The sequence below is a fragment of the Enhydra lutris genome, unplaced genomic scaffold (assembly GCF_002288905.1).
Source record: "Enhydra lutris kenyoni isolate GAN:26980312 unplaced genomic scaffold, ASM228890v2 scaffoldscaffold14, whole genome shotgun sequence".
In the NCBI taxonomy this organism is placed as follows: domain Eukaryota; kingdom Metazoa; phylum Chordata; class Mammalia; order Carnivora; family Mustelidae; genus Enhydra; species Enhydra lutris.
Window position 1 is genome coordinate 2,726,383 of NW_019154098.1, and position 13,442 is coordinate 2,739,824.

Here is a 13,442-nt window from a genome sequence, read left to right on the forward strand (position 1 = left end):
CTGCTTCCTCCTCTCTCTCTATCTGTCTCTCTGCCTACTTGTGATCTCTGTCAAACAAATAAATAAATAAAATCTTTTAAAAAATAAAGGAAAAAACTGAAATGGGGCCAGAGGATCCAAAGGAACCAACCAAGCTGGAACGAACTTTCTGGAAACACTAATACTGCATGAAACACTAACAGACGCTGAGAGAGCGTCCCCACACGGTGCCGTGAACACAGACCCGGGCGTGGGACAGGACATGCGAGTGCGCCCCAGCCCCGCCCGCTCCTCACCTGCCGGTAGAACCGCTGGTCGCCCGGAGCCCTGGTTTTGAGAAACTCCTCGCTGTTGAACACCCTGTGCTCGTAATTCAGGTGGTTCTTCACGTCCCTGACAACAAGAGAGACGGTCTAAGTGTGGAAGCATCCTTAAATACGGGAGACAGCCATGGCGATTTGGCAACATGGAAAGGACCAAAAGGACACGGTTTGCAAGCCCAGTCCCACGTCCCCGGGAGGGCTGGGTTGGGGCGTGCCCTCTCCTCCAGCTGCTTTGGGACAAGCTCGGCTTCCCCTCCCCGGGGACCGTCACCGCCCTCTTCCCCTTCCAGCCCCTCCTTCGTCCTGCAGATGACAAAGAGGACACGAGGGGGCGACCCGGGACAGGCTGACCCTGGGCGTGAACACGTATGATCTGCTGTGGCTAAGTACAGTCCCCACTGGGGTCAGCGAGCCCACAGGCCACATTTCCTGTCAGCTGAGAACCAGCCGCCGAATGACAAAGGCTCCGTCCAGGCCCTGCAGGGCGGCGGCACCCGCGGGAGTGAAAACAGAGAGAGGATGACAGGGACAGATCCTGAGTGCCGCCGCCCGCTGGGGGGCTGGGGGGGCCAGCTTCCTTCCCGCAGTGACCCGATGTCCCCACTCCGGGCCGGCCCCGAGCCGCAGCCGGCATGAGCCCCCACCAGTGGCCCGGGCCCAGAGGGGCGAGGACCTCAGCCGCGTCCGCCCGGGGTGGCAGGGAGGGTCCCGGTACCTGAAGACGCCCACGAGCAGCTGTAGGGCCGCGTGCTGCACCTGGCGGTTGAGGCTCCGCTGCCAGGCCCGCTGGCGCGCGCGCCCCTCGTTCAGGTCCGTGCTGGCGCCCAGGTGCGCGAGGTCCAGCTCGTGGTGCAGCCGCAGGCTCTGGACCCTGGGAAGGAAAGCGGGACGCTGAGCACCGCACGCCGGGACCGCGCTCCCAGGCGGGGAGAATGCGCTCCCAGGGGCACCAACACTCCGGGTGCTGGGAAGGCGCGTCGGGAACTTCCGCGCCGGGACGGCAAACACCTGTCCCCGGAGCGTCCGGTCCCTGCTCCACACGAACAGCTCATCCGTGCCGAGCCCGCGGGGGCCTCCACCGTGGCCGCTCCCGTTTCCACCCGAGCCCGATCTGTCCCTGCCCGGCTCCGCCCCGCGACAGCATGCACCCCACACCCCGGGAAGGACAAAGGGCTTCCAGCACAGGCTGCCTCCCGGCCGGGGCTGCCCACCACCATGCCCTGTCTGGGAGGACCGGATGGACCCAAGGGCCTGTGTGTCACAGCTCGCGGCCGCCCGCTCTCCAGACACCCAGCACTGGTATCCGGCCACCCCAGACTCCCCGGGCTCCCCAGCCTCCCCAGCACGATCAAGGCCGCAGCTCTGGAAACCATCCAGCAAGCGTGCGGGGATACTGCAGAAGACACACACCCAATGCCCTTGCGTCCGACCCGTGTTTCCTGAGCGCCCCCAAATGCCAGGTGTCACCCGGGCATGGGCTGCGTGGGGACCACAGGCAAAGCTGCAGGGTGCGGCTTACATTCAAGAGGGAAGAAAGAGAAAAAAACAGAGGAGTACACCCCAAATAGGAGGTCATGGCGGAGGAGGGGAGGATCGGAGACCAGGACAGCCGGAAAAGAGCCCGCTGGTGGCTGGAGGGGGCCTCTCGAGGACCCTAGTCCTGAAAGGTGAGATGCCAGACAGACGGGACAGCCCTGAGCAGGCAGGGAGCGGCCGTGGTGGGGTGGGCAGGGAGGCGGGCTGAGACCAGGTCCGAGTAGCTGGCAGGGCTAGGGCGGGCTGAGGAGCACTCTAGAGTCACCCCTGTGTGTGACAAGAAGCTGTTGCTGGGGACGGTGTCCCAGCCCCGCTGACCCCAGCGGACCCGGTCAGGTATCCCCCGCTCAGAAGGAACACGAGCTGGCCGTGCACTGGCAGCACAGGGGCGCGGCAGGGAGGGAATCCACACAGAGTCGTGGTGCTGCCTGTGGCCGGGCCCTCCCCCTGTGTGCTGTGTGCAGGGACAACCCCTCCGCTGGAGGAGAAGGCTGGCCCCCCTACCTGGACGCTCAGCCACACTCTGCCCGGAGAGCTGGGGCCCCTGTCCTGCGCCGGGGAGGTCGGGGGCAGGGAGGACACCGTGAACACAGATGCAAGTGAGGAAGAGGAAGACGGGGGACAGAGAGGGTGAGGAGGAGCGGGGCTCTCGGGGAAGGGCGCTGCTTCCTGTCCCACTCCACCAAAGGCCCTGTGTGGACACCCCAACACCCCAGGACCTCAGGGACACTGACCACCGTCGCCTGGAGCGGCCTCGGAGCCTTCACGAGGCACCACGACCGCACCCGGGTTAGCTCACGTGGCTGAGGCTGTAGGAGGCACGTCCCACCAGGTGCGGGTCCAGCCAAGCACAGACACAAGCCACTGGGTCTGTCCTCAAATCGGACACCACCACACGGACGAGCACAGGGCCCCCATCCCACGGGGGACGTGCCACCAAAGCGCACGCTTGAGAACCACCGGACACCAGGCCCCGCAGCGCCAAATCGTCAGACTCCCAGAGTCGGGGAAAGGCGGCTTCTGCTCACCAAAACGTGAACGGTTACAAATGTCGGCTTCCCCTTGCAGGCTCACACCGGAGACACTCCACCAGGACACCCTGCTCCACTCCCCTGCACACACCCAGGGGCAGCCAGATGCGCCCCCCCCACCCGGGGACTCGTCCTGGCAGACAGGAATGATAGCCCCTTCCCCGCCCCAGAAGCAGCTCCAGCAAGAAAGTCCTCGAGCCCCACAAGACACAGGCCAGAGCCTAACCTGGCCCTGCCAGGAAGAGGTTGCGGCTGCCCGATATGGGCCAAGGAGGTAAGAGCACTGATGGGGGTTGACATTAGTCAACCTGACCCTGAACCCAGACAGGATGACGTCTCGCTCACTCGGGTGAGGTGCCCACCTCTGCGCTGTATGGCGTGGGGGCAGCACACAGATCCTGCCCCGTGGGGGCATCATGTGGGTCTGTATACACGTGGGGTGGGGGGGAGCGAGGGAAGGGAGGGAAGTAGGGAGGGGGAGGGGAGGAAAGAGGGAGGAGGGAGGGGCTAGGGGAAGAGGAGAAGGGAAGAAGGGAGGAGGGAGGGGAGGGAGGAGTAGAAGAGGGAAGGAGGGAGGGGAAGGGAACCTCAAAAGTCACAGGCAGACCACAGGGCAGAGAGGGTGGGAGGTCTCCGGGGGACGGGACCATCATCTGACTCAGTGGGGCCATAATCGGTATCTAGACAAGTTCAGAACAAGGACTAATGACTTCCACCTTAAAACATTCACAAATAACTTCCAAACGCTAAAGACAAAAAGCGTGGCTCTGGAAGGTAAGACCGGAAAGACACTCGCAGCCCACAAGCGCAGAAGTGAACAGAGCCGTCCGGGTGCACTTGACCCCCACCTTTACCTCTGAATAAACGTGTGCGCTGCCAGCAGGGGGATGTCAGGGACGTCGACCTCCCGGTCATCAGAACACGTGACGCTCCCATTATCCATATTTATCAGAATTAGACCATCAGCTTCCTGCAAGTTTGAGAAAGATCGATTAAGATTCTGCATTTGCAGACGCCTTTGAAAACACAAAAACACACTTTGCATTCCCTACGGCAGCGTCACGGCTGATGAAATCACACACTGCACCTTCTACTGTCCCACCAAGGAACGCAGGCTGGCCATGAGTCACGTCCACAAGCTAGACTGGATGGAACCCACCCCAGTCGGAGTCAGGATTCCGGACGGGTCTCTGGCTTTCCCTGGCCCGGGTACAAACACTGCCAGCCACTTCAGGGAGCCTGGAGAGAACATTCCAGGGCTGGGGGTGGGCCGGGCCCCGGGCTCAAGGAGCACACACTTAGGATTCCTGCACTGTGTACCGGGTTCCTTGTCAAGCCTAATGCGGGACGAGATACACAGACACCGAGTCCCGCTCTGGGAGCCCGGCGCCCAGCAGCCCCTGGGCGCTCTGACGGCGCCGCTCTGAATGCGTGTCCAGGCGGCACGGGAACCGAGCACACGTCGTCTTCTGGCCCAAACACACGGCTGACAGGCGAGGTGGGCCGTGCGGCCCCTTGTGAACATTCTCGCACACGCGTGCCGCACGACGGCATCTGAGTCCCCGGCCCCACGGAGGAAAACGTCCAGACCCGACATGCTCTCCAGCCTCTGCCTATCCTGAAATCTTCCAGAACACGCAAGTCCCTGAGTGGGCCTCCTTCCTGACTGCGGATGCGAGCTGCCGGGTGGACGTGCCCGTGAAGGTTCCCGGGGGAACGGCCTGAAACAAGGTGGTTTTTTCCCTAGTGTCTAAAAAAAGGCACACATTTTCAACTTGAGAGCACAGCCTTATTTCTTCCTCATTTGCAGGCAGACTGGGAGACGTTTTCCATTCCTTCTACGAAGGTCTGAATGGCCTTTCCACAAAGTCTGTTTGTCACTCGGTAAGTCACTGGCTTTGGCAAGAACGCGGCAACAACCGGCTCCTCCCCAGGAGCGGCCAGTCCCCACAGGGCCCCGAGCACCTTCCCGGGATTTGCTCTGAAACGCTCCAGGCTGCACGTGACAGGAGGGTGGCAACGGGTGAGCGCTGAGGACGGGAAGGAAGGCACGTGCAAAGGTGCTCCGGTGTTAGTCGCCGGGGAAACGCACACCAGATCCACAGTGAGACGCCACGTCCCCCTCGCCAGGACGGCCAGGACAGGAACGCACAGCGCGGGGTGCGGGGGGGGTTGGAGAATGTGGCTGGATGGTGAGTGGCTGCCGCCTACGTAGGCGACAGCACAGGTCCGACGGGAGCTCGCACGCACAGGACGGCTCACAGCTGCGCCGTTCACGACAGTCTAAAGTCGAAACAATTCTAATGTCCGTCGACAGATGACGGACAAAGAAACTGCGGCACGTTGGCATGACGTGATCTGATTCAGCAGCAAGAACCAGGGCTACGTGGATGGACGGCGTGGACGAACCTAGAAAACGCTGTGCTGAGTGAAGGCAGCCTCTCAAGGCCAGCTACGGCCCTAAAACCACACGTGTGGAACAGGCAAATCCACGGAGACACGCGTAGGTGGGGGTGGCCGGAGGACCATGTGAGGTGATGCAAAGGCATATGGGTCTTCTCGACGGGGCCAAAAACATCTAAAATCCGTCAGCACAACTCTGCCAAGCTAAGAGCCTCTGACTTGCACATTTTCCTCGGGAAAACTTCGTGGTATTTTATGTGAATAAAGGTGTTTTCGAAAGCCAAACCCACTCTGCCTGACATCACAGCATCACAAATCCACAGGAGCTCACCATCTAAATATACGTTATTAGGCACTTACTGTATGCCAAGTGCTTCTGGCTCCTTCGACCTCAGCCATGACAGCGAGGCCGGCACAGTTACTGCTGTTACGGGAGTTTTGATCCCTCCGAGCCTGGGTTCTTGGTCGCACACTTCGAGGAATGAAGAGGGAGACCACACGAAGAGTGGCGGGCAGTGGGGCCAGGTTTCTCGAGCGATGGTGCGAAGCTCCCGGAGAGGCGTGCCTGGGGGGCTCAGTGGGTTAAAGCCTCTGCCTTCGGCTCAGGTCATGGTCTCAGGGTCCTGGGATCGAGCCCCACATTGAGCTCTCTGCTCAGCGGGGAGTCTGCTTCTTCCCCCCCCCCACCTCTGCCTACTTGTGATGTCTGTCAAATAAATAAATAAAATCTTAAAAAAAAAAATCTGAGAGCGAGGGGACCCGAGAGGGCTGCCGTTCTGGCGTTCAGATTTTAGACTTTTTATAAGCTCTTTTGAGAAACCATCTTGAGGGGTGCCTGGGTGGCTCAGTGGGTTAAAGCCTCTGCCTTCAGCCCAGGTCATGATCTCGCCCCACGTCAGGCTCTCTGCTCAGCGGGGAGCCTGCTTCCCTTCCTCTCTCTCTCTCTGCCTGCCTCTCTGCCTACCTCTGATCTCTGTCAAATAAAAAAAAAACAAAAACCATCTTGAGCCTCCTGAGCATGGGCACCAGCGAGTGCTCTGACCACACACCCGTCTACCCAGCAGGTTATTGTTCACCTGCTGCTGGTCTCATGGGCTGACATCCAGAGACGGTCTCACTTGTGACAGTGGCCCGTGTTTCAGGGATAGTGGTGTTGTTTCAGGATGTCTCAAAAACATGACTCCCACGGAGGCTGCTAGACAGGATGCCGCTGTGGTCTTGTCTACGATGTCATCGGGGCGCCGGTGCGGTTTGGTCTTAGCCGCCCGGCTTTTCTGCTTTCTTGTCGGGGACCCCAGCCCTGACGACCTAAGTGTCCAGTTAAGCTCTGCGAGACAAGAGGGCCGAACGCGCCGGTGCGGGTCAGCCACAGCGAGTGAAAGGTCACTGCGTGCAGCGAGGCCCACACCCACCGGCACTGTGAGCGACGCGTGGCGTGGACAGGACCTTCCAGCAGGAGGGTCCCCAGCAGTACGGAACCACAGAAGCTCAGCCAGAGAAACAGGAGACGGGGAGCGGGGACGCCGGCCGTGTCAGCGGGTGTGGAGTGGTCCCCGCACGGAGCCCAGTCCAGGAGGACGAGTCATTCAGACTCAAGGAGGCTGAGGCTCAGCAAGGTCTGGCACCTCACTCGAGGCCACAAAAGGAGAAAGCGGCCACAGCCAGGCCGGAGAGCAGGCCCCATCGGCGCTGACGCCCGCGCTCTGCTCGCTGGAGCTGCAGGAAGCCACGGAACCCTGGAAATTTAAGCCGGTGGGAAGGCAACACAGGGTCCCAGCGCGTAGGACCCTACAGCCTTAGACACGCCCAGAGGCAGAGGCAGATGGTGCAACTGGCACCCTGTGTGTATTTGTGGCACCAGGGGCACAAGCCCCAGGGACAGGAGGGACCACCATCTCCCCGTGGCCAGAGCACGTGGCCCTCTCTGCAGGACCCTTTTGAAGCCACTTTTCCCGGTCCCCGCAAGGGTCACAAGGATCTGACTTTCGCCAGTGAACGGTTGAGGTCTAACCTTGCTGACTTCGTCAAAGTGGTCGAGGTGGCAGCCCATGAGGAAGGATGTTGGCGCCATGACAAAGTCCAGCATCTGGCGCGACAGGATGGGCACGAACGTGTGCTGCCACTGCAACGGGTGCAGGTAGGCCAGGAAGCACTCGGCCACCAGCGGCAGCAGAGCCCAGCTGGAGGAGAAGAACACGATCCGCTGCTCCGTGAGGAGGCATGTCAGGATCTGGGGAAACCGACAACACCGTGTGCACGCCTGCGACCATGCTCCAAGCACTGACCACGCGTGTGAAGCCAGTTCTCACCCGGTTTCCCAGCTCCAAGTGCCAAGACGAAAGCCCCTTTAACCCCCCAAAAAGCACTACTTGTCAATGGCGTGCACTGTCCTGAATGTCTGCTTGAAGCCCAAAAGCAGCTATCCCCAGTGCGTGGTGGAACATTCCAGAACATTCTGGAATGTTCTGGAACACACGTGCCCTGGAATCGCCCTCCAGATGACAGGATAGATGCCCACTAAGCCAACCAACACACTGTCCCAGGTCCGGAGGGACACATACCTGCAGCACCTTCTCGGGCCTGAAACACAGCAACGGCAAGTGAAGGTCCAAGTCGATGACCGGGCTCTCGGGGTCCGCACGGGAGGGAAACACGATCTGCAGTGGCTTCATGTTAAATATCTGTGATGACCAAGTTCCGTAATTAGTTTAAAGCCGCTCCTAGTAGAGACCGAGAGACACCGAGACTCTCTGTTTAGGCGCCAAAGGCGTCTGAGTTAGGATACGTGCTTGAAGACTCACACTGTCACCGTGTATGTCCCAGAACCAAACAGTCTAGACACGCACAACTGCAGAGAAAGGCTCACACGTAGATGCAGTACTGAAGATCTTCTTCAGCCAGTCTTGCCTACACTCCTAACTCATCAGCAAACTGCCCATCGGGGAAGACTGACCGACACCTGGACGTGTGTTCCGGTCAGCACAGGCTCTAACTCAAGCACGAGCAGGTTCATCTTGGCCAGAACGCTCACTGCACATTACAAATTCTCTTAGTATTTTCAACGTAACTGTTAAAGCCTGAAAGACATGCACTTCAAGAAATCGCAGAAAAGACTTTATTTTTCCAAGTGATAGCATTTCAAAATAACACCTCAATTCCAATTTGATATCCGCAAAATGCCCTCTCTGTGTTAAAGGACGCAGTGGACGGAGGAGGACGTTAGAGGCCCCTCCACCAAGGGGCCTTCCAGCTTGATGGCAAGCTCATTCCTGACCATGGGTGTCAGCCTTGTGGAGGGTCCCCAGCAGCACCCCCGGAGCTGGGGACGAGCAGAACTGAGTGTGAGCAGTGCTGGGCTGAAAACACAGGGAGGAGATTAGAATCTGAGGACAGAGAAGGTCCCGCCAGGGAAAGTATGGAAGGAGGACACACGAGAGACATGGAGAGATGCAGAGCCCTCGCTAGAGAAGGTTCCAGAACGAATGTTCACCATCCACACCTCCTCCCGCTTGTGTCACCACTGCTCTGCGTGACTGCTTGCGCAGAGGACAAGAAAGGACCACTTTCCGCAAGTGCCCCTGACGGCAGCGTCTGGTCACCCACTGGTTGTGGAAGCGGGACGCGTCAGAAGCAAGGTGGGCGCGCCTGTGTGGACGGTAACGAAACAAAGAGCAGAGTTACACGCTCCCAGGGGCGAGGAACTAGGAAAAATGGTGAAGCGTATGTGGAAAACTCCCCTCGATATTTCAAAAAAACAAACATGTTGACCGGCTTCCCAACTACAGATAAAAGCTAAATGCGAACGCCAATCATTCCTACCAGGGACGCCGCCGGGCCCCCCGACGCCCGCGACCTCGCCGTGCGTGACACCCACACCCTCTGAGCTGGGCTCTGGGGCGCCCCACCTCACAGGTGAAGAAACTGAGGGGAGACATTTCAGGGAAACGCTTCCCCCGCCTCGCCTGCCCGCAGCTCCACACACACCGGGCTCCCCGCCGAGAGCGACACAGGAAGCGAGTCAGGCACGGTGAGAAGGCAAAGGCTCGTTTCGCGCGCACACCCGGTAACTTGGCCCGAGCTCTGAAAGCCCATGAGGTCAGCGCCACTGGTGGGCAGAGAAGCAGCAGAGCGAGCCAGGGCCGTGGGGTGTCCTTCCCGCCCCCGGGCCAGTGGTCCAGGCGCCATCGGTGAAAGGGCGCCGCGCCAGGCCGGGCTGAGGCTGGGCGCCGCCTCTTCCGACCCGGACCGGAGATGACCCCACACTTGACTCCCAGGAACTGCAGCCCCTGACCGCCAGCTACACAGCCTCGCCACCGAAGTGTGTTTGCAGTGGGCTCTGGAAATTGCTGAACCGGCTCCCGGGTCAGAGGAGAACCTTGGCCTCGCGTGTCTCAGAAACAAGGAACAGCCACGGTGGTTCGACACCCCCGAAGATGGGTCAGGGCCCCGTCTCAGCCTCAGAGCTGGTGAGGCCACAAGGGGAGGGTCACAGCAGCAGGCCTGAGCCGGGCTCAGCTCGTTCAGACAGACACACAAGAAGCGAGAGGCAGGCCCCGCTCTGAGAACACGACAGGCTAACACCCAAACACAACCCATCCGTTCTTTCTTCTGCTCCAGAACTGTGGGAGCAGTAAGGGCAGGGCGGGTGTGGTAATAGTGCCACACATGCAGCTCGGCAGGGGGCCCCTTCCTCACGCAGCTCGGAGGCCAACAGAGAAGAGGGACATGCAGCAAACACGTGCGTGAGCCCCAACTGCAGACAGGGCTGGGCTCCGCGGGAAGGGGGCAGGGCATGGAGATGGGGTGGGAGGTCACAGAGGCTGTCACGAAGAACCTGACTTCCAGGAACAGTATGTGCAAGGGCCCTGGGGCAGCACCCATGAGGGACGGAGGGACACCCAGTGTGGCTGGACAACAGTGAGCAAGGGGGTGAGGACACAGACAGAGGAGGACAGTGATGACACAGGGGCCAGAGAGGTAGAACTGGCTGTAGGTACACAGCAAGAAGCCATTTGGGGTTTTAAGCATAAAAGGAGAGTCCAACGGAGAGATGTTAACAGTCTCTGCAGCCACTGTGCAAAGCATGAACTGAATGAAGGGTGAAGAATGGACGTGGACAAACCTGCAGCTCCTCAGGTCACACAGATGGGAGAAGCCCGTGGCCCTGCATTGGCGGGGGGGCGGGGGGTTGGCCAACCAGAGGCAAACGCCAGGGGCTGGCCCATCAGGGGTGAGCGATGGAGGGAACGCAGGGGTGAAGAGAAGAGGCATCAGAACGACTCCCAGGAAGCTTTCTCACGAGGTAGCAAAAGTCGGAGAACCACGTATGACTCAATCCAAGATTCCAAGGGACGAAGATTGGTACGGGTTCGAGCCTTACTCATGCTCAAAGGCAGAAGCTAATACAGACGGCCAACCCTCAGACTGTCCTGAACCTGGTCTTGTTCCCTGCTTAGCTGGTCCTCAGGGAATACTTGTTGAGTGAATTGAGCAAGAAGGGAAACTCTGATGACTTCACTGAACCATAAAAAAATACCAATTATCCACATAATAAAGATGAGGGCCTTGCACAAAATAAGTACCCCAAAAATGTCCCTACATAGGATTCTGGGAGTGGAACCAAGGTACGCAGGCAACCTGCTCTGTCTCTGGGCCTGGAATGCATCAGGCAGGATTCCCCCCAACCCCACACACTGTAGGGTGATATTAAAAATATACAATTTAAGTTCATAATCCCATGTCTCCTGCAAAATAAAATAAATCTTTCCAACTGTGAATAACCATATGTAGGGAACGGAGATCTCCCTGTCTCATCTCCCAGAAGGGGCTGAGCGGAACAGGGTCAACATTTACAATCTGTGTCGAGACACTAATGTGGTGGGCGCCTCTCGGAGAACGAGGAAGCACCTGGTGGTTGCGTCAGTCTGGAAACTGCTGAGCCAGAGAGGTGTCATCGCAGCCCAACTGTCTGCCCCATTACTCAGCAAAGGGGGAACGTGGGCTGTCTTTGTCCACAGCGCTCCTTAGCCCAAAACCCTCACATAGAGCCAACCACGTTTCAGGACGAGCACGCCAGGGAAACCCAGATCCCCAGGTTGCTTGGCCAGTCATTCAACAACACAGTGGCACTGGGAAAAACCAAAAAATAAGCCGGGTACTTTTCGTGAATCACCGTGGACAGGAGAAAACATGAGTCAATGTCATACCCAATATGCCAGAAAATAAACCAAAGGGAAATTTGTAATTTAAGTACATTCTGTATGTTTTCTGCAAGTAATGCACCGGTGTGTTAAGCACTAAGGGGGCCATCACCAGCTCCACACCATGTATCGTGGGCCACCGGGCAAACTCATCTTTAGAAACTGTGTAATCAGATGATTCTGTAAGGAACCCGAGAAGCCTAATTTAAACACACCAGAACGTAAGAAATAGTTTAAAACATTAAAACCACCGTCGTCATATGACTTGAGCTATTCGAAAGAAAAGACAAAATTCCAGATTTAATTACCAAATGAAGGGGTCCAGGCGGCGGGCTAGGTATTAAAGACAGTTTTGCAGCAAAATCTTTTATGTGATTGTCAACTTCAAAATCTTTACAGAGCTTCAGATGAGTCAATAAACTAAAAGAAAAAAAAAATCAAATCACAAAATAAGTATGAGCCTCCAATTCTCATCGTAGCATTTCTAATCTGTGCTCATGTGTCTGCCAGCAGCTCTGGGGCCGTCCGGCAATGGGGGACAACCCTGGACATGAGACGGCAGGGCATGGTCGCCCAGGGTCAGGGAGGGGGGCCTGCCTGCAGAGGGGGTACAGGGAGAGTGGGGTGTTGGGGGGGTGGGGTCCGGCCATGTTCTGCTTCTTGCTGTGGGTGCTGGTTACGCAGCAGGAATTTGTGCAATTTTCTGCCTGGGTCCTACTTCAGCAGCGAGTAAACATCTCAAAAGCAAGTGCTTGACCATGTTTGTTTCCCAAATGCATTCTGACTTTTGAAGTATGGTTGGCCCTTGACCAATGTGAGGGGTTAAAGGCACCCATCCCCCCCACGCCGCTGAAAACCTGCGTAGAACTTCTCACCCCATCGAAAAGCTGAACTACTAATAGCTCACTGCCGACCAGAAGCCTGGCCCCTGACCCAGTCGATGAACAGGCAGTCGTGTGTTATGTGCATTATACGCTGTGTTCTTACAGTAAAGTCAGCTGCAGAAAAGAAAACGATTTTAAGAAAATTTTAAGGAAGAGAAAATACGTTTACAGGACTGTACTATATTTGTCAAAAAAAATCCGGGTGTATGCGGATGCACACGGTTCAAACCATGTTGTTCAAGGCAGAGCGGTCACTGACCGAATTGCACAGTGGACCAGCAGGTGCCTGGGGGCAGAGGGGCTGGGAAGCGACCACGGGGCCTGAGGGGACTTTGGTGCGGGGTGGAAATGTTCTCTGTGTTAACGGCGGTAGTGGTGACACGGTGTCTACACTTGGAAAATTTCAGCCAACTGTGCCGGCGAACACCCTGCCTTGGTGCCCTGGGCCGGACCCCAGCCTCGCCCCCCACGCATGCCCGCAAGCCAAGTGCTAATGCTCTTCCTTTAAGTAACAAATCATAGCTCTTCCTGGAGTCAGTGTCAGGATTTAGAGATAATTCAATAGTCCTTCTGTATGTTATTTATCGTAAAAGAATAGTATCGATTAAAAAAAAAAAACCAAAAGAACAAAGACTCCATACTCCAGTTCTGCACACACCGCTAAGCATCCTCTCCCAATGTCTGTCCACAGAGGCACAGTTTACATGCTACCATGATAGCAGAAAAACACTTTAAAAACCTATGAATCTACATTTATAAACTGCCTTTTGGATTTCTGTCATTTGTTTTTTCTGCTTTCTAGTTCCCGTCCCGTAGCAACAACCACTGAGAGAGAGAAAACCTGAGAAGCAGGGAAACCAAACACGTTTTTCAAGTTAAACACTCATGTGCATGAATGTCTAGCAGGACGGCATTTGCTGCCAGTGGCATGAGAACGACCCCGTGGAGGAACAGGTGCTGTCGTCCTCAGAAGGCGGGTGCTGTGCGGCCCAAACCTGTTCTGTTCGAGGAAGGTGGGATCACCCGCCCCGCCTCCCAGAAGGGGAAACTGCAGATGGGCGGACGCGCCTCTACCCTCCGGTGCTG

At 57.5% G+C, this 13,442-nt stretch overlaps 1 protein-coding gene across 10 annotated transcripts in view; it reads right to left on the reverse strand.

Annotated features, from left to right (window-relative positions):
* LOC111146671 (DENN domain containing 3) overlaps positions 1-13,442 on the reverse strand; it is a 50,619-nt gene that overhangs the window by 26,491 nt on the left and 10,686 nt on the right. For 8 of the 10 annotated variants that reach the window (XR_002640550.1, XM_022502320.1, XM_022502319.1 and 5 more), the window contains 6 exons: positions 11,781-11,892; positions 7,834-7,953; positions 7,284-7,502; positions 3,724-3,839; positions 1,018-1,173; positions 276-372 (listed from right to left, as the gene is read on the reverse strand). Coding sequence is in view for 9 of the 10 variants with exons in the window: in XM_022502320.1 (XP_022358028.1) it covers positions 276-372; positions 1,018-1,173; positions 3,724-3,839; positions 7,284-7,502; positions 7,834-7,953; positions 11,781-11,892 (820 nt within the window). In the remaining variant the exon portion in view is untranslated. Of the gene's footprint in view, positions 1-275; positions 373-1,017; positions 1,174-3,723; positions 3,840-7,283; positions 7,503-7,833; positions 7,954-11,780; positions 11,893-13,442 lie in introns of those variants that run through there. The other 2 variants (XM_022502326.1, XM_022502325.1) reach the window with 2 other exon arrangements.